The sequence below is a fragment of the Megascapheus bottae genome, chromosome X, assembly GCF_031878675.1.
Source record: "Megascapheus bottae isolate mThoBot1 chromosome X, mThoBot2.hap1, whole genome shotgun sequence".
Lineage (NCBI taxonomy): Eukaryota > Metazoa > Chordata > Mammalia > Rodentia > Geomyidae > Megascapheus > Megascapheus bottae.
Genome location: NC_143547.1, coordinates 30,207,441 through 30,231,861, shown reverse-complemented (window position 1 = coordinate 30,231,861; position 24,421 = coordinate 30,207,441). Strand labels below are relative to the sequence as shown.

The following is a 24,421-nucleotide window of genomic DNA, read 5'->3' as shown; positions in this document are numbered from 1 at the left end:
CATAAAAGAGTCAAAACAGATGATGCATCTAGACCTTGGGCACATGCCTTTATCATGAGGATCTCCAATTTGAGGCAGCCTGAGCTATATAGGCAGACCCTATCTTAACAAAGAAAAAAAAACATGACAAGATCACAAGCTATTTCCAGGGTTCTTTTCTTTTTTCTTTTTTTTGGTCAGTTGTAGGGCTTGAACTTTGGACCTGGGTGCTGTCCCTGAGCTCTTCAGCTCAAGGCAACAGCCCTACCCCTCGAGCCACAGTGCCACTTCCGTTTTTCCAGTGGTTAATTGGATATAAGTCTCATGGTCTTTAATGCCCAGGCTGGCTTTGAACCCTGATCCTCAGATTTCAGCCTTCTGAGTAGTTAGGATTCCAGGTGTGAGCCACCACACTTGCCTCAGAGTTATTGTATTATGTAGATATAACTAGAGGCGTGGGCCCCCAAAGCAAAACAGACAAGGAAGCAACACAAGAGTTCAGTTTACACATTTATTATAGAAATCCCCTTCCAGTGTGGGAAGTATCTTGGGCCCAGATCCATTGGTACAAAAAGAAAAGTTAACACCAGGTAAAGGGGGTAGGGGAACCCCCCCCAGCTCCAGAAACTCACAGACAGGTATCATAGAAAACACAGCTTGTGTGGACTTGTTTAAAAAGCAATAAGTGGAAGGAAAGCCAAGGAAGATGTGACAGGTCCTGTGATCCATGGCCACATGTCATCTGAGGATTTCACTGGCCTCTGCCAGTTGCCAGGTTCAACCAGCACAGCATCCCAGGTTGCAACACATTCAATGGCTCTATCCCTATTCCAACCTCCTGATTGCAGATGATCAGCACAGAAGCTATGGCTACAGACAGGAACGGAGGCTCCTTCAGGCATTCCTCATCCAGATTCTATCATTCTACAAATGGGCAGAGAGCCTACCTGCCCAAGAACTGCCCTGGTAGAGAAAAGCAGGGAGTTCTATTCACATCAGCATCTTTTGGCCACCCTAAACAGGGCCCTGAGACCCTCCATGGTCCCTTTTGTTGAATGGGGATTCCTGAAAGGAACACACTGAGCATGGGGACAGAAATGAACCCAACCATGACAAACTCACAGTTTCCCCCTTTTTTTTTAATAAAATGCCTAGTGTTGGGTGAAGACAGTGAATACTAAATTATAACTGTAAACAGAAATGGAAGAAGGGGCTTAGAGTCCCCATATCACCTCTCCTCTTCGAAGCTAGCTGAGGGCCCTCCAGCTCCCAGAACGGTGTGAAGGGAGAAATAGGTTTATCAGACACGTTCCTGGTCCCATAGGGAGCCAGGGGCCTTGGAAGATCAGATGGATGATCTCCAGGACTGGAAACCACCACATCCTAGGGTTCAGCGAGGTCGGCTATGTGCTCCCCAGCCTGAAGTTCTGCCCAGGCCAACAAGGAGGCATATCAGGAGGGGTCAGACCAATGTCCCTGGGGTCTGGGGGTCAGAAGTGGAAGACTGCTCCCCCTCTAGCGTCAGGTTACTTAAACGAGCGCTCAGCTCCGAGGGGTACAGGAAGTCCGTGTAGTATCTTTAGAAGGGACAGCAGGAATCCGGAGGACAGGTGAGGAAGATGGAAAAGAAAGTAGAAAAGACAGACAAGACACAGAAAGAAAAAGGAAGAGGCTCGTTAAAAGAGGTGGAGGTAGGCAAGGCACAGCATAGCACCTTCAGGCTCTCAAGCGCGGGGCATGGAGAAAAGAAGAGAAAAAGCAAAGGGCACCTATGCCCCCTCCTCCCAGCACCCTGGCAGCAAGGCTCATTATTGTGCAATGGTTAATAATTCAAACTCCTTCTATAGCTTAAGAAAGAACTGCTACCAGCACCCAAGATCCCCCTCTAATGAGATCCCAAGGACTAATTCAGGTCATGCCTGGTACAGTGCCCCTGCACCAACCAAGGCTGCAGCTAGTTTCCTTGTGGCCCAATCATCAGCACGGCTAGCTACACCCTAACCTAGATCATCACTGCCACGGGCCTCAAGAAACCCCTACCCATCAATAAAAAGCACCCCCATACCTGCCGGAGACAGGGGGCGCCGTGAAACTCCTCGAGTGGGGGAGCTGCGCCTGGCTGGGGGCCCCATACAGCGCCTGGCCCACCTCATAGCAGCGAGCATGGAGGAAAGGTGGGTGTGGCAGGCCCACGTGTGGAAGCACAGGCCGGCGCTGAGGCCCCACAGCCAGTCCCGAGTTCCGGATGTACCAGTCCCGTAGCCCCTCCAGAGCCAGGTTCTTGTGGCCGCTGCGCTCACCAGCCGGGGGGATCCGGGTGGGTGGAGGCATCCACAGCAGAGGGTTTGGATGCACCTCTGGGCCCTCGGCAGCTTCCGGGGGCAGGCCACAGGGCTTGGTACGGGTGACACGGGTGTGGGGGTCCTTGCTGCGGAGGAGGGGGCTGCTGCCCTCAGGTGCATACATGGGTGGTGGGCCGGGGAGCATAGCAAGGAGCCCGTCTCGGCGGGGGTGGGGTCCTGGGACCTCAGCTGTTAGCAGCTCCCCCCAACCTGCCCCGCTGCCACCGCGGGGCAAGCCCCGGTCCAAGGAATAGTCCAAGAGAAAGTCCCCACATACAGGTGGGAGCCGGGGGACCCCGCGGGAGGCAGGGGCAGCTGAGCTAGGCCTGGCAGCCCGGGGAGGGTCTGGGGGTCCAGCTGTGCGGGAGGAAAAGGCAGGAGTTGGTTGGGGGCGCTCATACAGCACCTCACTGCTCTTGCAGACCGGTGGGCCGGCAGTAGGGGGAGCCAGAGGGGCAGGCGGGGAGCCAGCTCCTCCGGCTGTTGCTCGGTCCACCAGCAAGGCCTCCGAGCTGTTACTGCGACGGGTGCGTGCTGCGAAGATGGAGGCTCGATCAGAGGCAGGGTCCGCCCGGGGAAAGCCCATCTGGGAGTCTTGACTGCCGGACCACTGACGAGAATGGAGACCTTCGGGTCTGAGGCACAGAAGGGAGGTGGGTAACAGGTATAGGGTCAGAATATCAGGCAGATGGTTTGATTACCCTCCTCACTCCATCTCTTTCTGAGCCTCTGCTTACAACATCTCTAAACTGGGCTCAGGTTAGATGTGTTCATGAATGCAGGTGTTGGATGGTGGTATGTAATAGGCAGCTGACATTTGATTCTAGACTGGAAAGTCCTGGATGTTGAAAATATATGGCAAAACAGGACTGCTGACACAGAGGGACACGTGGATATATGCGGGCTCATGAGGAAAGAAGAAATGCACCTGGCCCCTCAGCTCCTGCTAAGACCCTTCTCAGTGCTGTCCCTAAGTCATCAGGCTTGGAATTCAACACCTGCCTCCATACTGTTCCACTTTGAATATGAGCCATTTCTATCAGTCATTATACACAAATGCAGGCCCCAAAAGGTCAGGAATTTTGTTTTATTTACACTCTAGGACAACTAGGCAATTGAAAAGTATTTAAGAAACAGTATATAGTAGTTAAAAGTATAGACTCTAGAGCAGGAGTAGGAAACTTTTTTTTTTGCCAAGGGCCCTTTGGGTATTTATAGCCTCATTCACTGGCCATACAAGATGATCAATACAGGAAGATGATGAGCAGGCAGCAAAATGCAGACGTGTCACTCCTGTCAGTACTAGATGATTTTGTGGGCCTTATATAGCCCATTAGCCAGAGATTCCCCACTCCTCATCTTGAGTCAAAATTGTCTTGGTTTTAATACTAGGATTCTAATCTACTTATAAGTTAATCTTTCTATGCCTCAGCTTCCTCATCTATAAAATGAAAATGACAATACCCCCTAAGCAGACTCTTGTGATGGTTCCATTAGTGAATATCATGAAAAGTACTGATTACTAGAAAACTATAGGAACAGTACACTTTACCCAAAATTTCTGTCTCTATCTTTCAAGGGCAGACATTATGTTGTTTCACAAATGAAGGGTCAAAGATTCAGAGAAGGGACATGCTTGTCTAAAAGACACAGAAAGCCCACACTCAAGCTTTCATGCTTCTATCCCAATTTCCACCCTCTTCTCCACCAAGGCAACTTCTATTCACCTTTCAAAGCCCAGATGCTCATGTCCCACACCTTTCAGAAAGTTTTCCTCAACACTTCCAGTCAGAACTAATGGTTCCCTCCTGATTCTCAGACCCACCCTCATTGTCCCCTTACTTGCAGAGCTGGGGGCCAGTGCCCCGGGTGAGGACAGGGGTGGCAGGCACACTTCGCCCCTCAAAACTGGAAGCACTCCTGGGCAGCGAGCGCGTGGGGCTAGACAGAGATGGGCAGGCCCAGGTCGGGGCCCAGGTTAGAGATTACACCCACCAGCAGGCCCACCTGCCAGCCCAGGCTCAGGATCCCATTCCTGCTCCTGGGGAAGGGGGAAAGGGGACTCCCCTTTACCTGGTGGGGCTGGCCACAGAGTTGCGACGACTCTTCAGATCTCCATAAATATCTGATGGGGGTGGTTTCCATGGAGCTCGTCTCTCAGGACTCCCCCCAGACACTGCCCGAAGCTGGTCCCAGGCCTTCGGTGGTGAGGGGCGCTCAGACAGAGAGAAGCAACCACGGGGCTCCTCTGGGTGGATGAGAAAGAGTGGGGGTAGAATTCAATGATGGGGCCCAGGGAGTGGCAAAATAAATGGATGGAGCTAGGAGAGCAGAGAATGGGTGAGTGCTGGGACAGGATTTAGTGGGCTAAAGGAATGAAAAATGGCAAAAAGGAAGAGGAGGGGCTTATAAGTATGTTCTAGAGCTAAGGGGACAAGAGTGGGGTGAAATTTTAAAAACTGAGAGACATCCATAGAAAGATGAGGTATGGCCAAGAAGTAGAGGAGAAGCTGAACACCACAGATATTCTGAGGGGACACAGAAAAGGGTTGGTGGCAATTTGGGAGACAGGGTCCTCACCGTTATCATGGCTGGCCCCAGATTCTGAAAGGGAGCTGCTCTCTGAGTGCAGAACTACATCTTCTACAGGTAAGAAGGGAGAATCCATCTGTCATTCCAAAACCCAGGACGATCCACCCTTGTATCAATGGATAGGCTCTTCTACACAGCCTGTCCTCTGTCTCCTCACCCTCTGCAACTCTCAACAATTTACCTTTAGGATTGGGAATGTGGCTTAGTGGTAGAGTACTTGCCTAGCATGCATGAAGACCTAGGTTCAATTCCTCAGTACCACATACGTAGAAAAAAGCCAACAGTGGTGCTGTGTCTCAAGTGGTAGACCTCTAGCCTTGAGAAAGCCCAAGGACAGGGCTCAGACCCTGAGTTCAAGCCCTGAGACTGGCAAAAAGAAAATCTACCTTTAGGACTGGGAATGTGGCTTAGTGCTAGCATGCATGAAGCCTCGGGTTCGATTTCTCAGTACCACATAACCAGGAAAAGCTGGGGAAGTGGTTCTGTGGCTCAAGTGGTAGAGTGCTAGCCTTGAGCAAAAAAATCTCAGAGACAATGCCCAGGCCCGAGTTCAAGCCCTAGACTGGCCAAAAAAAAAAAAAAGCCTGAAGTAGAGCTATGATTCAAAGGATAGCATGCTAGCCTTGAGGGGGAAAAAAAGCTTAGGGACAGCACCCAGGCCTTGAATTCAAGCTCCAGGACAAACACACAAACACACACACACACACACACACACGCACACACACACAGAGTCAACTTTACCTGAATGCAAGATTATCACAGGCTTGAGTCTTCACCTTCCAGGTTTCTCCTGATACCGATCAGGACACCCTGGTCCAAGAGCTGCTTTGTCACAACTCCCTTTACTAGGTGGGTCCCCTAAAGTCTGCCTGCTTCTGGGATGGCTGCTCAACCATCCCACCCCTTCAACCTCTATCAGCCAGAGTCCATTCCCTGGCCCATTTTCCTACTCGCTGCTGCTGCACAGCGGATTGGCTCACCTTGGCTGAGCTGAGCAAGGCGTGTACCCAGGCAGACTCCCTGAGCAGTGATGAGTGGTCCAGTGGACAGTGGCAGTGGCTGGGGAGGAAGCACTGGGAGGCCAAGGCGAGCCCGGAGGTCCCCAAGCTGTTCCTCCAGTTCATGCAGCCTCCGTAGCGCATCTGCCTGTACCTGACGTCGCCGCCGCCGCTGCTCAGCACTCAGTTCAGGGGCCAGAGCCAGGCGTCGAGCGGCAGCAGCAATCTGCTGTTGTACGGATACCTCACGCTCTAGAGCCTCAAGAGCCAGCTCCTGCACAGCCCAAGAGAGATAGAAAGGACCAAATATAGAGAAGTTAGACAATGGAGGGGCATGCCTTTCCTAGGGGACAAGCCTATTTGCCTAATGGGTAGAGCTTATTCATCATCTGGGACAGGGATTTAAGTTTTATTTTTCTGTGCTGGTTCTGGAACTTGAACTCAGGACTTAGGCACTGTCCCTGGGGTTTGCTCAGTGCTAGCCCTTTATCACTTGCCACAGCTCCACCTCCAGTTTTTTTAGTGGTTTAATTGTAGATAAGTGTCTTGAACTTCCCTGCCCACACAGGCTTAGAACCACAGGATCCTCATATCTCAACCTCCTAAAGCAGCTGGGATTACAGGTGGGAACTACCAGCTCCTGACAGCAGCAGGGCCGCTATTTTCTTTTCTTGTCTGTCAGTCATGGGGTTTGAACTAAGGGTCTGAGTGCTGTCCCTGAGATTCTTTGTTCAAGGCTAGCACTCTATTTGAAGCCACAGCTCCACTTCCAGTTTTCTGTCTGTTTGATTTGTCAGTCCTTGCGCATGACCCAGGGCCTCAGTCCTGTCTTGGGCATTTTCCTCAAGGCTAGCACTGTACCACTTGAGCCACAGCACCATGTTCAGCTTTTTTCTGTGTATGTGGTATCTCTGCACTATTCACAATAGCCAGGCAATGGCAACAATCCAGATGTCCTACTGCAGATGAATGGATACAGAAAATGTGGTATATATACACAATGAAATTCTACATAGCCAACAGACAAGATAAAATAATGGCATTTGCAGGGAAGTGGATGAATCTAGAGCGAATCATGTTGAGTGAGATAAGTCAAGACCAAAAGAACAAAAGGCGCATGGTATCCTTAGTATGTGGCTATTAGATCCACACAGTACAAGAGCGAGGACTCAGTATTTGCATACCCAGTGCTATGGACATGGTATTGGAAATATAAACACAACTACATTGACATAAAAATCTATGACCCGGGGCCGGGGGTTTGGCCTAGTGGTAGAGTGCTTGCCTAGCATGCACTAAGACACAGGTTCGATTCCTTGGTACCACATACATAGAAAAAAGCCAAAAGTGGTTCTGTGGCCGAAGTGGTAGAGCACTAGCCTTGAGGAAGAAAAACCCAAGGACAGTGCTCTGGCCTTGAGTCTAAGCCCTGGAATGGCAAAAAAAAAAAGAAAAAAGAAAACAAAAAAAAAAACTATGACTCTGGGCAGGGGTGGGGGAGGGAAATGGGGACCAAGACAAGAGAAAGGGTGTCAATGTATGTGAAGTAATGCACCTTCTATCTGGTGAATATAATGTAACCCTTCTATTAATTACAATAAAATATATGAAAAAAGGGCGGAAAAAATCTATGACTCTATAGACATAATGTTTTATTTCATAAATTAATATGTTTCTATGACATACAAACCCTTAGCCTAATTGTGATTGAGTTCTAAATACTAAGTCCCAGTGATTGTAAATAGAGATTCCCTCCTTGAACACTTGTATGTTAAACTTGTCATTTAAAATATGATGTAAAAATCAACGTTAATAAATTCTTAAAAAAATAAAAGTAAGAATCATCATGTAGCTAAATGATACCACATTTTTCTATTAGTTTCACTCCTATTTTTCCATCAACAAATTAGAATCAATAATTATGTAAATCACTGTCCTGAAATGCACAATTATTATTATGATTATTATCATCAAAGAATAAGCTGTTTCTATCCTCAAACAAAAAAAAAAATAAAAAAAGTCTTGAATCCACGTCTTCCTGCATGCTAGGCAAGCACTCTACGACTAGGCCAAACTCCCAGCCCAGCTTCTTTCTTTTCTTTTTCTTTCTTTCTTTCTTTCTTTCTTTCTTTCTTTCTTTCTTTCTTTCTTTCTTTCTTTCTTTCTCTCTTCTTTCTTTTTTGTCGGCCGTGGGACTTGTACTTTGGGACTGGACGTTGTCCTTGAGCTCTTCATCTCAAGACTACCACCCTACCCCCTTGAGCCACAGTGCCACTTCTGGTTTTCTGGTGATTAATTGAAGATAAAAGTCTCACAGACTTTTAGTGCCTGGACTGGCTTTGAACCAGATCCTCAGATCTCAGCCTCCAGGGCAGCTAGGATTACAGGCGTGAGCCATCATGCCCAGCTCACTTCCAGTTTTCTGGTGGTTAATTGGAGACAAGAGTCTCACTGCTGAGTGCCTGTGGCTCATGCCTGTAATCCTAACCACTCAGGAGGCAGAGATCTGTATTTTGAGATTCAAAGTCCACTCTGGGCAGGAAAGTACATAAGACTCTTATCTCCTGTTAAGCTCCAAAATGCTTGAAGTGGCTCAAGTGGTACAGCATTGCCCCTGAGCACAAAAGCTTTGGGATAGTGCCCGGCCCTGAGTTCAAGTCCCAGGACCAGCTTAATAAAAGTCAGCGAGGTGGGGGCTGGGAGTTTGGCCTAGTGGTAGAGTGCTTGCCTAGCATGCACGAAGACCGGGGTTCAATTCCAAGGTACCACATATATAGAAAAAAAAAGCCAGAAGTGGTGCTGAGGCTCAACTGGTAGAGCTCTAGCCTGGAGAAAGTCCAAGGACAGTGCTCAGACACTAAGCTCAAACCCTGAGCTCAAACCCAGGACTGGCAAAAAAAAAAGTCAGTGAGGTACGGTGGCTCATGCCTGTAATCCTAGCTACCCAGGAGGCTGTGATCTGAGGATCAAGGTTCAAAGCCAGCCCGGGCACAAAAGAACCTGAGACTCTTATCTCCAATTAACCTCTAGAAAATGCAAGTGGGTTTTGGCTCAAGGGTAGGGTGGTAGCCTTGAGCTGAAGAGCTCCTCAGATTTCAGCCTCCTGGGTAACTAGGATTACAGAGAAGAGTTATCAGCACCTGCCATCAGGTCCTTTCTTAATGAGGGCTGGGCCTGCTCAGCTACCTAAAGGTAAAAATCTCATCCTGACACTTAGGGACCAAAATCATACTGGGACCCCACCTCCTCAAGATCTCCCCCTTTGTCATCTTAACCTTTCCCTCCCATGGCTACTATTCTCACTATGCCTGTGCCTGTCCCCGTCCCCTTCAAGCACCATCTACCATTCCCCAGACTCATCTGCTCACCTCAGCAGGGCACAAGGAATGGTGAGCCACGTTGGGATGTGGTGGAGGGTAAGCACGTGCTGCAGGGGGCCGCCGACGTACCAACTGAGGTCGTTCACCAGGTTCTAGTGGGCACTCAGGGGGCAGCTGGCCAGTGAGCTCCTGGAGAAGGCAGTGGGAATGGAATAAGCAATGAATATCCCAGGAGAGCTATAGAAGCTTCCCAAGATGCCTGCCTCTGCTCAGAACCACACACGTTATTTCTCTTTTGCCTGTCAAGATCTCCATATAGCCGGGAGTGTGACCTAGTGATAGGTGCTTGCCTAGCATGCAGGAAGACCCAGGTTCCAGTCCTCGATATCACATATATATATAAAGCCAGAAGTGGTGCTGTGGCTCAAGTGGCAGAGTGCTAGCCTTGAGAAATCCCAAGGACAGTGCCCAGGTGCTGAGCTCAAGCCCCAGGATTAGCAAAATAAATAAATAAATAAAAAATCTCCATATAGCCTCTCAATGACCCAACCCCCACCCTTTTTTTGCCCATCTTCGGGCTTGAACTCTGAGCCTGGGCACTGACTCTGAGCTTTTTTACCTCAAGGATACCATTCCTCTAGCACTTGAGCTACAGTGTCACTTCTGGCTTTTTCTTTTTTTTGTCCTTTTTATTTATTTTCTTTTTTTTAGTTGGTTGTGGGGCTTGAGCTCTGGGCCTGAGCCACTGAGCCACAGCATCAATTCTTGTTTTCTGGTGGTTTACTGGAGATAAGAGTCTTACAAGCCGGGTGCAGTGGTTCATGCCTGTAATTCTAGCTACTCAGGAAGCTGAGATCTGAGGATCAAGGTTCAAAGCCGGCCTGGCACAAAAGTACCTGGACTCCTATCTCTAATTAACATCTAGAAAACAGGAAGTGGGGCATGGCTCAAGGGCAGGGCAGTAGCCTTAAGCTGAAGAGCTCAGGGACAGCGCTCAGGCTGAGTTCAAGCCCCATGACCCCCCCACACACACAAAAAAAAAAGGCCAGGAGTTTGGCCTAGTGGTAGAGTGCTTGCCTCGCATGCAGGAAGACCCGGGTTTGATTCCTCGGTACCACATACATAGAAAAAAAGCCAGAATTGGTGCTGAGGCTCAAGTGGTAGAGCTCTAGCCTTGAGAAAGTCCAAGGACAGTGTTCCGGCCCTGAGCTCAAGCCCAGGAATGTCAAAAAAAAAGAAGAGTCTTACAGACTTTCCTGCCCAGGCTGGCTCTGAACCACAATCCTCAGCTACAGGTATGAGCCTCAGGCACCCGTCTACTTCCGGCTTTCTCTGTTTATGTGGTACTGAGGAATCAATCCCAGGGCTTCATGCATGCTAAGCAACAACTCTACCACTAAGCCAGCTTCCCAGCCCTCTAGGGGATTTTAAATAGTCAAGAAGGGATTGTGGGGCCTGCTTCACCCTATTAGCATTGAATCCAAGACCTCAAATCAAACTTGGAGGAAACAGAGGGACCAGGAAACCCACAGCCCAGATGAATGAGTCAGCAACCATTAGGACAGTCTTTAGCTCACCCCCCACCACCAGACACCCCTAGAGCCAGGTCCTCACCGCTTCCTGGAGGCACACTTTGCGGAGCTCTTGAAGTTTCAGACTCAGTGCCTCTTGCAGGGCCCGCTGACGATCAAGCAGCCCCCGTAGACGCTCTGATTTCACCTGAGGGGCAGCCTCTCCAAACAGGGACGCTGCACACAGAAGGTACAAAGATCAGTGACGAGATCAGGATGATCTGGAGTAGCTGTGGGGCCAGAGACCAATTCTTCCCAAATAGGGAGATAGAATCTCAGAAAACCAGCCACAGACCTGAGGTATTGAAGGTAGGAGAGTTGATCAGCTGACCTTTGACTTCCATCCTGGTGCTGTCAGGATGACGAGGCTGATGGCTGGACAGGGCCTAGCAGTAATGCACAGGAGGCATTTAGGCAACGTGTCCCATGCCACCCTCGTCCCCATCCCAGTCCAGCTTCTCAAGCTCTTACAGCCCACCCCCACACTGGGCTCGACCCTCCTGTCTGGCCTGTCTTCTCAAATTTTATGTCAATGCCTGGGCACACTTGGCCCTGGTACCTTGGTTCCCTTCCCATTGAGTGGGAACACAGCAAGGGAGAAGCTAGGCGGACTTTCAACGCCTCTTCAGAGGCCCATGGGCCACAGCCAGAAGTCTTGCCTGGGGAGACAGAATTAGTGGTACAGATTCAACCAAGTATAACAACTGCAGGCACTTATTAATCACCTGGGTGCCTGGAACAGTTACCTGCTATGCCATAAGGAATCTTCACAAGCCTGTGGGGATAGAAGTTCTGTGATTATTATTACCAGAACTCCCCTCACCCCCCCCCACCCCCTTTTACAGATGATTAGAAGAAAGCACATAAAGGTCAAACAACTTGACTTAGAGTCAGGGACATGGCTAAATCTTTTTTTTTTTTTTGGCCAGTCCTGGGACTTGAACTCAGGGCCTGGCACTGTCCTTGAACTTTTTCAAGGCTAGCCACAGCACCATTTCTGGCTTTTTCTGTGTATGTAGTACAGAGGAATTAAACCCAAGGCTTCATGCATGGTAGGCAAGCACTTTACCACTATGCCACAATCCTAGCCCATGGCCAAGTTTTTTTGTGTGTGTTTTGTTTTGTTTTGTTGTTTTGCCAGTCTTGGGCTTGAGCTCAGGGCCTGAGCACTGTCCATGGACTTTCTCAAGGCTAGAGCTCTACCATTTGAGCCTCAGCACTACTTCCGGCTTTTTTTTTTCTACATATATGGTACTGAGGAATCGAACCAGGGTCTTGGTGCATGCTAGGCAATCACTCTACCACTAGGCCAAACTCCCGGCCTCCGTGGCCAAGTTTTATGTTCTTCCTCACTAGAGCTTCTCAAACCCCACCAGCTTCATCATGAGCTTCCCAATCCATTAGGCCTCAAGATCTTTGCTGAGGCTGTGGCTCTCATTTGGAGTGCTATTTTCAGCTACTCACTACCCCAGTCCTGCTTTTCAGCCTTCTTCCAGAGGTGGCCCCTGTATACCTTCTAACAACTGCTCTTGGAAAAGAGATTGTACCTCCTCCTGTTTCACAGGAAATATGCCTGCCCTGTTGTATCAGTATCCCCTGCACCTTGAATACTGGTGCCCACACCAAGTGCCCTGAGATTGTTTACTTGCTGACTGAACAAATGATCCAATGAACTAACTCGAGGAAAGCCAAGGGTTCCAACCCAAATCTACATGTCTCTACTTACCCGAACCCATCCTGGAAAATTCATTTGACACCAGGGTCCCTCCAGTCCTTTCTCCCCCACCTCCTGATCCTCAGAGTAGCCTGAGGAAGTCACTGCTGGGATTTGTGACAGGCAAAGTCCACAGTCCCAGATAACATGCCACCTGCCTCCTTCTTTGCCCCAGCAGCCCTGACTGACCACAGAGTCTGCCTTGGCTAGCTGCCAGCCCTCCTTCGTCCTCTCCTCTGGAGTTTGCTCCCTCCCTCCCACATCCTGCTGGGTCCCCAGCTGGGCAGCCTGGTGACATCACCTCCTGCCACCTGGCCTAATCTTCATAGCAGGTGACTGGAAGAATCTCACAGGCCCAGAGAGTTCCCATTTTTATCTTCCTGGAGACCCACAGTTTGGCCTGACATGGCAGCCAGGTGTGGGGAAGTCCCAGGTAACCAACAAGGCTTCAATTAAAGCCCCTTCCCCAATATCACATGGTATGGCCCAGAAGCCTATAAGGTACCCTGTTTCTCTAGAGCTCTCTTACCTGCCCCTGTAGATCTGTATCCTTGGGGTGAGAAAGTGGCTTAGTGGTAGAGTGCTTACCTAGCATGAATGAAGCTTTGGGTTCGATACCTCAGTACCACATAAACAGAAAAATCCACAAGTGGTGCTGTGGTAGGGTGCTAGCCTGAAGGCAAAGAAGCTCAGGAACAGTGCCCAGGCTCTGAGTTCAAGCCCCAGCACTAGCAAAAAAATCTCTATCCCTCCTCAACATCCCCTCCTCTCAACATGGGAAGAGGTCTCTAGAGCCCTATTACAATCCAGGCACCGTATTTGCTTTGCAAAGGCCCCTCATAAGTCCACACATCAAAGGCCCAAGCAGCGCTGCCGGTACTTCACTCCTTCCACCAAGCCCCATCCAGCTTCCACCACCAGGAGCTACTTCAATCCTTTCTCCTTGAAAGCTCAGAGCCTCATTAGAATTCAACCTGGGGTCCACACAGGAACCCAAACTCCACCCTGTCATCCTGACCTCAGAGACATAGCTAGAGCATGAGTCATAGGGTCACTGTGCAGGCTAGACACAGGGTCAACGCCCCACACCCCCACACCTGGCTCCTAAACCTTTGCCTCCGCATAGCTGCCCTAGGGCTTAGGGCTGTCCCAATCCCAGCTAGAGATAATGAGAATCCCCCAAATCTCCTCCTAATATAGCCCTGCACCAGTCCCTAGGGACCCCTGGGGTACCCACATATACACACCCAGTGACCTCGGGGCTCTGTCCTGTCACCCAGTGCAGTTGCTGGGATGAGTGGCAGCAGGAGGCTGAAGAGCCCCCACCCCCAGGCGAGCCCAGCAGGTTTTTCAGGTCTGCCTTTCTGACACCATAGCCGAGAAAGAAATTCCTTGGCTGTAATGACTGTTTACAACCAAGACACCTCACCTGGGTGGCACCCCAACACTGTCAATGGGACCCCATTTCCGCATCCTGCCACCATTGAAGCAAATAAACACTCCCAAAATCTGGAGTGTCCCCCTAGCCACCCCAGGAGCCTCAGGTTCCATCATTGTAAGTGAACAAATGGAGTAGAGGGCAGGCAGATGCCTGGAAAGTGTTGCTCAATGGCTCAATCTGATCTTTGTCAAAGGGTCTGTTGAAGGGAGGGCACGTCCACCCTGGCAAGTGAGGAAAGGAAAAGAAGTCTGCGGTAGGAGGGAAAAGGGGGGGCATATGCGTCTTTTCTCCCCCATTCTTTCTCCCCCATTTCTGGCAAAGAAATGATTTACCACAAGAAAGGAAATTGGACATTTTGGGTTTCATTCTTTTAGTCAGGACCTCCTTCCATGCTGAACCCCACCCCCACTCCATGTGAGTGAGATAGCCACAGCCCTGGCTCTCAAACAGAACTTCATTAATCCCTACTGCAACCCCCAGCCTCCCTGCCTCACACCCTTGGGCTCACTGTCCCCAGGTACTTACCGGTGCCAGAGAGTGCTTTAGGGTAGCCTCAGGTACCTCAAAAATAAAATAGTTGTCTCAACCAGGCCCTGGCTTTCAGGGCAGTGGCAGAGAGCAGCAGTGCCGGATGCCTTGGCCTCCTCCCACTAGGTAATGGCCCAGCCTACCTGGCCAGGAACTGGGCTGGCTCACACCTTTTAACCCTTGCCTGTCTGCCACCAAGACTAGAGACACCCCTGGGGGACAGCAGCCTCGGGGCCAAACCCCTTCAGGGCATTCCAGCATGACCAAGAAGTTACTTCAAGCCAGATAGCTAGTAAAGAACTGGAGTCATGGGTGAATCCAGCTGCTGCCTCTCTGGCTATTCGGATTCACAGTGGACCAGAGTCTGCCCACCCAAGCAAATACCTTGGGAATGGAGGCTAGAAAGCCATAAAGTACACAGAGGCCTCAAATATGGATTGCGTTTGTGCTTTTCAGCAGAGAACATCACATTCCCAAGGCACCTATGCTACCTTCCCCACCTCTCCTACGGGTAGGTTTAAGAGAAGGTTTGGGGATCAGGCCCCAGTAACACACTCATAACTCTAGGTACTCCAGAAGCTGAGATCCAGAAAATCACAATGTGAAGCTAAGTCAGGCAGGAAAGTCCATGACTTTTTTTCTTGCCAGTCAGTCTGTCTTGGGGCTTCAACTCTGGGCATCAGTGCTGTCCCTGAGCTCTTTAGCTCAAGGCTGGCTCTCTATCACTTTGAGCCACTTTGAGCCACAGCTCCACTTCGGTTTTCTGGTAGTTAATTGGAGATAAGAATCTGATGGACCTTTGTGCCCAGGCTGGCTTTGAACCATGATCCTCAGATCTCAGACTCCTGAGTAGCTAGGATTACAGGCATGAACTACCAGGTGCTGGCTCATAAGACTCTTATTTCCAGCAAAAAAAACAAAAACAAAAACAGAAGTGGAGTTGTGGTTCAAGTGGAAGAGCAGTAGCCTTGAGAAAGAGAAGAAAAAGCTCAGGGACAGAGATCAGGATCCAAGTTTAAACCTCAGAACAGGCGCGCATGCACACACACACACACACACACACACACACACACACACACACACACACACAAACTAGGCTAGAGGTATGGCTCAAGGGACAGAGCAAAAATTAAGTGAGCCCAGCAAATGTGAGACCCTGAGTTCAAACCTTGTACCCCCTAGAGAAGTGGGAGGAGGTCTTGAGGAGCATTTCTTCCAATCACTAGAGTAATAGTTTTCCTAGTTAAGCACAGAGGAAGTGGATCTTTCTAAGGAGAGGTCAGGTCTCAGGACTCTACCACATTCCACAGCTCCAGAAGAAATAATCCTAGTAAACAGAACACAACTTAAGCCTTACAAACTTGAGGAATGGCAAAGAGCCAGCCTCCTCAGAGCCACTTTATAGGTGAAGAGGCCTGATTGAAATCATGGCACACTAAGAGTGAGTAAAAGCATAAGTCAAGGATTGGATCCTGTGCTGCAGACAGACAGAAACTATTTCTGAAGGTTGGTAGAGAAAGGGGAATTCATGCTTCTTCATGTCCTTTCTTAGTCTCACCCATTCCTTGTCCTTACCATTTCAGGTCAAGAGTCATGTTTCAGGCCAGGAGCATGGCCTAGTGGTAGAGTGCTTGCCTAGCCTGCACAAAGCCCTGGGTTCAATTCCTTGGCACCATATACACAGAAAAAGCTGGAAGTGGTGCTGTGGCTCAAGTGGTAGAGTGAGAAAGCTCAAGGACACTGCCCAGACCTTAAATTCAAGCCCCCGGACTGGCAAAAAAAAAAAAGTTAGGCTTCATGCTACACTAAGACTTGAGGGCTCTAAGATCTACGAGGTACAGGTCCCTCACAGCTACATTTGCGCTCTGGGCCTCTCCCCTGCACACACCACACAGCCTGTGCCCCACAGGAGACCATCTGCTCTGTGACCTCAGGGCCAAGCCTAACCCAAGCCTCAGCAGCAGCCCCTGCCATGCCAGGGACAGGCAGAGTGTGAGGAATGTTCCCTCCCAACTTGGCAGGTGAGCCAAGCCTCTATAGAAGAACTCCCTCTGTCACAAGCTATTAAGGCCTCTGGCCATCCCTGCCCACCTATCTTCCTGGGGGTGAGATTTCCGGTGTGGGACACAAAGGACCCTTTCATTGCATCTCCCACCCCCTCCCTTCCCTCAGCACTGGTGGTATTGTGCAGGTAGAGGTCTAGCTGGATGTGGGTGGGGTATGTCTTCTTGGCCATGAAAGATGGCGGGAAGGGAGGAGTTAAAACCAGGGCCAAGAGGGACAAGTCTGGCCAGCAACGCAGCTTAAGTTTCGTTTCTTTTCTTTCTTTCTTTCTTTCTTTCTTTCTTTCTTTCTTTCTTTCTTTCTTTCTTTCTCTTTCTTGCTTCCTTTCTTTCTTTTCTTTTCTTCCCCCCCCCCCTTTTTGCCAGTCCTGGGGCTTGAACTCAGGGCCTGGGCATTGTCCTTAAACTTTCTCAAGGCTAGCACTCTACCACTTGAGCCACAGCACTACTTCCGGCTTTTTCTATGTATGCGGTACCAAAGAAAAGAACCCAGGGCTTCGTGTATACTAGGCAAGTACTCTACCACCAGGCCAAAGTCCTGATCCTGCAGCTTGAGTTTCAAAGCCTAGATTCCCTTGTCTATAGATGGGCAAAAGATAGTTTTCAGAGGCCAAAAGAATTAGGGAAAAAGTTTCAGAGTGGAAGGAAATGCACATTACCAGTGATGGATAATGACAACAGTAAACACAGACGTGGGTTGGTGCGGGAGGAAGGAGGTTCTGGACCTCTTGGGCCAGGCAGACAACCAAGCCAGAGTTACTCACATATATCATTGTCTTGCTCTATAATTTGTTTATTTTGTGCCAGTTTTAGAACTTGAACTCAAGACTTGGGTAATGTCCCTGAACTTCTTTTTGGGTCAAGACTGGCCCTCTACCACTTGAGCCATACCTCTACTCCCCAGCTTTTTTTTTTGCAAGTCCTGGGCTTGAGCTCAGGGCCTGAGCACTGTCCTTGGACTTTCTCAAGGCTAGAGCTCTACCACTTGAGCCTCAGCACCACTTCCAGCTTTTTTCTATGTATGTGGTACCAAGGAATCGAACCCGGGTCTTCATGCATGCTAGGCAAGCACTTTAACCACTAGGCCAAACTCCTGGCCCTCTCCAGCTTTTTGATGAGAAGTCATCGAGTTTTCTGCCGGAGCTGCCTCCAAACCACGATCCTTAGATCTTAGTAGTTAAGATTACAGGTGCGAGGCACCAGTATTCTAAGTAGATAGATTACAGGTGTGAGCCACCAGCACCAAGATGGTCTGTGATTTTTAACAGTAGATGATGACCAACCTCTGAACCTCAACTCAGCTGCTACTGAGCTTTAGCCCATCCAATGCTAGTAAATGGTGTGTATAGGGTTTAGCCCAACTGTCATTTACTGACTATATGACTTCTTGAACAAGTCACTTAATTTCTCAGCCTCAATGTCCTCATCTTTTAAATGGCACTAATATAGCTTACAGGGTTGTTGCAACCAGTAATGGAGTCAATCTGTTTACAGTTTGTTTTGGATGGTGATTGGCTGGCTATAAATGGGAGTATGTGTCAGCTATTAGAAGTACTCCTCCCCACAGAATCAAGTAGATATAGTAGGATACTTTTTTTTTTTGGTCACTCTTGGGACTTGAACTCTGGGCCTGAGTGCTGTCCCTGAGCTCTTCAGCTCAAGGCTACCACCCTACCCCTTGAGCCACAGCACTACTTCTAGTTTCCTGGTGATTAATTGGAGATAAGAGTCTCACAGACTTTAGTGTCTGGGCTGGATTTGAACCATGATCCTCAGATCTCAGCCTCCAGAGTAGCTAGGATTACAGGTGTAAGCCATCTCACCTGGCTTGGATACTTTTTTTATACAGAGCAGGTGTATCTAAGTCTCACCTGATAAATTTGGAAAAGTTGGTTTTTTTTCCCCCACTCAGATAACCTTGTCTGAACTATGGCTATCTAAAATCAACAGCTAAATATATTCAGATGCATTTGAGATAAGCAGAGTTGGGATACCTCAGCTTCCAAATCTCCTTTCTTGCCAGACCAGAAGTTTGAAACAGGGCTGTCCTCTCATTCTCTGACCTCTTCCTACTCAACATTAAAAATGCAGGAATGGGGATCAAGAGTATGGCCTAGTAGTAGAGTGCTTGCCTAGCATGCACAAAGACCGGGGTTTGATTCCCTGGTACCACATACATAGAAAAAAAAGCCAGAAATGGTTCTGTGGCTCAAGTGGTAGCGCTCTAGCCTTGAGAAAGCCCATGGTCAGTGCTCAGGCCCTGAGTTCAAGCCCCAGGACTGGCAAAAAAATGCAGGAGCTGGTGTGGTGGCTCACAACTGTAATCCTAGCTACTCAGGAGGTTGAGATCTGAGGATCAAGGTTCAAAGCCATCCCGGGCACAAAAGTACCTGAGAAATCTTATCTCCAATTAATCTCTAGAAAATGGGAAGTGGGGCTTGGCTCAAGGGTAGTGTGGTAGCTTTGAGCTGAAGAGCTCAGGGACAGCTCCCAGACCAAGTTCAAGCCCCATAACCCACAAAAAAATAATACAGGAATAGAGTCGGGGGCCTGTGGCTCACACCTATAATCCTAGCTACTCAAGAGTCTGAGATATGAGGATCATGGTTCAAAGCCAGCCCAGGTACTAAAGTCCCTGAGACTCTTATCTCCAATTTACTGCCAGAAAACCAGAAGTGACACTGTGGCTCAAGTGGTGGAGTGCTAGCCTTGAGCTGAAGAGCTCAGGGACAGGCCTAGGCGCTGAGTTCAAGCCCCAAGACTGACAAAAAAAATGCAAGAATGGGGTGGGCAGGTATGGGACAGGCAGGGTGGCACAAGCCAGCACTTGGGAGAATGGCCTGGACTTCCAGGTCAGCCTGGGCTTCATAGAAAATACAGTCAAAAATGTGCAAGAACCAAATTTATTCTAATAAATTATCAGAATTCTGACTGTCCAAACACAGGAACTGAATTTTTGCACCAGGTGCTATGGATAGAACCCCAACCTCTGCATATGGTAAGCATGTGCTCCACCACTGAGCCGTACTCCAGGCCCCTGGATACATTTTTCAGTTAGAGTCATTATACATCATTATCTGACCTCTCCTTTCTTCCTTTCTTTTTTCCTTCCTTCCTGTCTGCCTTCCTGTCTGTCTGTCTTTTTTTGTCAGTCAAGGGGCTTCAACTCAGGGCCTGAGTACTGTCTCTGAGCTTTTTCATGTAAGGCTAGCCCTCTACCACTTTGAACCACAGCTCTATTTCTGGCTTTCTGATGGTTAATTGGAGATAAGAGTCTTATACTTTCCTCTGCAGGCTGGTTTTGAACCATGATCCTCAGGTATTATTAGCCGTCTGAGTAAGTAGAATTACAGGCATGAACCACCAGTGCCCAGCTCAGTTTACTATTATTAGCAGATAGGACTGATTCCTTCTTTTCTTTTTCCAATGCTAGGAATAAAATCCAATGCCTCCCACATGTCAGGCAAGTGTTCAGCCACTGAGCTATACCTCCAGCCTTCCAGACTCCAGGCTTTAAAATAAAATAAACTCATTCTCAACACTCCTCATGCCTGCAAGCCTAGCTACTCAGAAGGCTGAGATCTGATGATAGCATTCAAAGCCATCCTAAGCAGGGATGTCTATGAGACTATTATCTCCAATTAACCACCAGAAAACTGAAAGTGGAGCTGTTGCTCAAAGTGGTAGAATGCTAGCAAAGCAAAAAGAGCTCAGGGACAGCACCCAGACCCTGTGATCAAGCCCCACAACAGACAAGACAAAACAAAACAAAACTGGATCTTACTACATTACTTAAGCAGGTTTACAACTCCTGGGCTCAAACAATCCTCCTACCTCAGCCTCACAGGTAGCTGGGACTAAAGGTATGCACTACTACAGCAACTAAATGGGGCTGATTTTAATACCCACTCTGATAGCTTATATCCCTCCACCCCAACCACAGACACAGAAGAGACCTGTTCCACAGAACAGGAATGCAATTAGCACCACAACGTTTATTGGTTACTGTAATATGAATGGATAAATTCCTTCCCCAATCCCATTTTTTTACCAAGACCTGAAGCCCTGACCTAGAAGAGACTTTTTCAGGACAGGAAAGCAGGAATCATACACTTATGATTAAGATGTCCCTCCACCCCCACGTATTTTCTCACCTTCCCCACTTCCTTGTCTTCCCCAGCTACCATGGCACAGCCCCCAACCTAACAAAGCTGGAAACATGATCCTGACCTCAGACTCCCAGAGAGTTGCTGAATAATTTAGGGTGTTCTTTCACAGTTGTGGAGGGCAGGGGGCGTAGGAACATTTCCATGCCCTCCTGGGGCAGTAAGAGAAATACAAGCTCTAGCTCTAGGTGAGATCACAAGGATGGAGTTGGGGTGAGGAAGAAATCACACACAAAAACCTCGTCAGCCACATAGAGCTCAAAAAGGCTATTTGTTTCTGTTAAAAGAAGTATTGGGATCTACTTCAGAAATCTGGGAACAACAGAACCTTTAAACTCAGGAGCCCATTCCTGGGCTCAGAAGGATGGGAAGTGGGTGTCAGGAAGATGTGAATAGGTAGAAGGACAAAATAAGAAGATAAAAATGGGGTCTGGCCAGGTGCCTGTGACTCATGTGTAAGCCTAGCTACTCAGGAGGTTGAGATCTAAGGATCTTGTGATTTGAAACTAGTCTGGGCAGGAAAGCCTGTCAGACTTTTATCTACAAAAAAACCACAAAAAAACTACCCCCCAAAACCAGATGTGGAGCTGTTGCACAAGTGGTAGCGCATGAACCTTGAACAAAAAAGCTCAGGAACAGTGCCCAGACTCTGGGTTCAAGCTTTAGCCAGGATAAGCAATTTTAAAAATAAAAAGGAGCCTGAGCCAGGTGCCAGTGGGTCAGGCTTCTAATCCTAGCTACTCAGGAGGCTGAGATCTGAGGATCACAGTTTGGAGCCAGCCAGGACAGGCAAGTCCCTAAGACTCTTCTCTCCAATTAATCTCTACAAAGCTAGAAATGGAGATTTAGCTTGCCTTGATCAAAAAGAACTCAGGGACAGTGCACCGGCCCTGGGTTCAAATCCCAGGACTAGCATCTAAAAAGAAAAGAAGCAGGCTAGACATTGAGTGCTGGTTGCTCAAGCCTGTAATCCTACCTACTCAGGGGGCTGAGATATGAGGATTTCAGTTTGAAGCCAGCCAGGGCACAAAAGTTCATGATGCTTATTTCCAATTAACCTCCAAAACAGTGAAATTGGAAGTGTTGCTCAAGTGGTAGAGTGCCAGCCTTGGGAGAAAAAGCTAAGGGACATCACCCAGGCCCTCAGTTCAATCCTTAGTACCAGCATACACCAAAAAGAAGAAGCAGGACAGAGGGCTGGGGCTATGATGTATTCAGCGTGAGTTCAATCCCTAGTACCACACACACACACACACACACACACACACACACACACACACACACAAAAGGAATGAAACAAGATGCTGGGCAGAGGATACAGTGAGGTTTAGACTGGGAGACAAAACAGTAAGGTAGGGGTCAATGTCAAAATTGGATAGTAGCCAGAAGACATGACTTGTGATGAGCCAAATCAATGGTCATGGGGTGCGATAGGAATAAGGGCAGGTTCAGGATAAAGGTCAGGAGTAGAAAAAGAGCAGTACAAAATGAGAATAAAAAATGAAGTGGTGAAAAGAGGAAAAAATAAGACAGGATTGTGGATAGGGACAGGCAAGTAATAGAAGGGGTTGCCTAAAGGTGGTGAGTCAGGAGGGAGATTAGGAGTCCAAAGAAGAACCAGGAGGGTAGGACAGGGTGAGAAGAAAGGAAAGAAGCACAGATTAGAAATCAAGATAGAACTGGATCAAATCGGTGTTAGGGAGACAGGACACTTGAGTGGAAGAGGTTCAGAGACTTGTATGTGCATCTGAGGGACAGGTCAACAATCAGGATCGAAACTTGGTCCAAAATGGGCTTTAGAGATGGGATAGGGTCAGGCAAGGATCAGGCCAAAAGGTCCTGAGTACAAACCTGGCGGTGGGTGGGGGTAGGAGTGGGAGGACAGGACTAGGTTTAAAGGAACAAATAGGGGTCGTCGATCATACCAGATCAGGGTCAAGGGTTGGGAATGTCTAGGGGCTAAGGCTGGGAAAGGTTCAGGGTTTTAAAATGATGTAGTGAAGTCACACAGGAGCCAGAAGTGAGGGCACAGAGTTAGGGGGCGCAGGGGCGCGCTCAGGTATATCCTTATAGGCGTTGCCTGGCTTTCACCCCACCCTGTCCCCTATAGTCCTGGCGAGGGCTTACTCACCAAGGTCCTTGCACCGAAGCGCAGGCAGGTTCGAGGTAGGCCAGCAAGAGAGAGTGGGCGCGCCCCTCCTTGCTTCGCCCTGCGCGTTCCAGGGCGAGTGTCTAATCCCCTTCCGCGCTCAGCCCGTGGGCCTCGGTCTACCGCGCGACCGTTAGCTGTGGGGGCCACATGGAGGACCCCCCGAAGGGCGGGAACGAAGCGCCAGCCCCTCCACAGGCGGTGAATCCCCGTTCCCCACCTTTAACTGGGGTCAATCGGCTCCTGACAGCACCGCCACCTCCTCGGCTGAGTGCGAGCCTGGTGGGGTGAGGTGGGGGGCGCCTGGGGGGCGGGGCGCGAGACCACAGCAGCGGCGGAGACGAAATGCGCAGGCGCCAGTTCGGGTCTTTGATTTTCCTGCCCTGGGAGCGCCAGGAGCAAAGAAACTGGAAGCGCGTGCGCACATGCTTTTTTTTTTTTTTTTTTGAGAACAGCAGATCCCTCCCCCCCCGAGGCCACGCCCCGTCAGCGAGCGAACTAGCGCCCTTCACCCTCTCTGGAGTCTCAAGCAGTGCACAAGTCTGCTGTTTATAAGCCACCATCACACTTCAAAACTCCTCCTGTACCCTCGTCCACAATTATCCAAACGACTCTCCATCATCCTCCAATTATATGGAGGTATTATGTATTGATTCCAACTAGTTCCTTCTATCCCCTCCATGGACATCAACACACTACTGTCTATTGATTTTCAATCAGAACCAAAATCACACTATGTGGACCCCCAGCTATCTTCCTAAATTACCCTCCTTGGACGTTGAAACAGGATGCAAAAATTAGTTAAAGACCCCCTCCCAATGCACCCCAAGCCATACTCCATCCAACCTCAAATTACCTGATTTATCTCTGAATTTCAGCCACTAAATCACCATCCACCATTCCTCCAATTGTATTCCTAAATTACCCACAATCCATTCTTCATGGACATCCAAGTTGTACCAGTAAAGTACCATTCACTGCCTCAAAGTTGTTTCTCCAAAAAATCTGCAATCAACCCTGGAACTATTAACTTCTCAAGAGCATTTTTGGGTTTATGTGTGTGGCCAGTACAGGGGCTAGAATTCAGAACCTGGATGCTATCCCTTAACATTTAGCTGAAGGCTGGTGTTCTACCACTTGAGCCACAACTCCATTTCTATTTTGGAGGAGGGAGGTGAATAGAGACAAGAATGACAAAGGGGCCAGGAGAGTGGCTTAGTGGTAGAGAGTGCTTGCCTAGCATGCACAAAGCTCTGGGTTCAATTCCTCAGTACCACATACACAGAAAAAACTGGAAATGGTGCTGTGGCTCAATAGCCTTGAGAAAAAAAATAGATAAATAAATAAAAGCTCAAGGACAGTGCCCAGGCTTTGAGTTCAAGCTTCAGGACTGGAAAAAAAATAATGTTACAGACTTCCCTACCCATTATGTCTTTGAACCTCAATCCTCAGATCTCAGCCTCTTGAGAAGCTACGATTATAGACATAGCCACCAGCACCTGGCCTTTTCTTTTGCTTTATTTTTGGCAGCATTGGAGTTTGAACTCAGGGCCATATG

General features: G+C 48.9%; 1 protein-coding gene across 3 annotated transcripts; it reads right to left on the bottom strand.

Annotated features, from left to right (window-relative positions):
* Window positions 1–476: 476 nt before the first annotated feature.
* On the bottom strand, window positions 477–23,231 carry Ccdc120 (coiled-coil domain containing 120). Of its 3 annotated transcripts, none has more exons than XM_090326248.1 (11): window positions 22,846–23,231; window positions 11,362–11,461; window positions 11,098–11,188; window positions 10,846–10,979; window positions 9,280–9,420; window positions 5,894–6,185; window positions 4,902–4,964; window positions 4,395–4,569; window positions 4,164–4,262; window positions 2,045–2,956; window positions 477–1,556 (listed from the first exon to the last, which is right to left on the bottom strand). In XM_090326248.1, the coding sequence occupies exons 3-11, from the start codon at window positions 11,144–11,146 to the stop codon at window positions 1,442–1,444; spliced, it is 1,980 nt and encodes a 659-aa protein (XP_090182374.1). In that variant the 5' UTR covers window positions 11,147–11,188; window positions 11,362–11,461; window positions 22,846–23,231; the 3' UTR covers window positions 477–1,441. The 3 variants fall into 3 exon arrangements, with proteins under 3 accessions (XP_090182374.1, XP_090182373.1, XP_090182375.1); XM_090326247.1 differs by lacking the exon at window positions 22,846–23,231 and adding an exon at window positions 14,483–14,570; XM_090326249.1 differs by lacking the exon at window positions 22,846–23,231 and adding an exon at window positions 11,549–11,578.
* Between the last annotated feature and the right edge of the window lie 1,190 nt (window positions 23,232–24,421).

Excerpts from the sequence above, each read along its gene's own strand:
- Ccdc120 (XM_090326248.1), bottom strand. The coding sequence starts at position 11,146 with ATGGAAGTCAAAGGTCAGCTGATCAACTCTCCTACCTTCAATACCTCA. Across the intron at positions 6,186-9,279 it reads ATTCCTTGTGCCCTGCTGAG|GAGCTGGCTCTTGAGGCTCT; the intron begins GTGAGCAGATGA and ends TGGGCTGTGCAG. Across the intron at positions 4,263-4,394 it reads TCTGTGGCCAGCCCCACCAG|CCCCACGCGCTCGCTGCCCA; the intron begins GTAAAGGGGAGT and ends ATCTCTGTCTAG.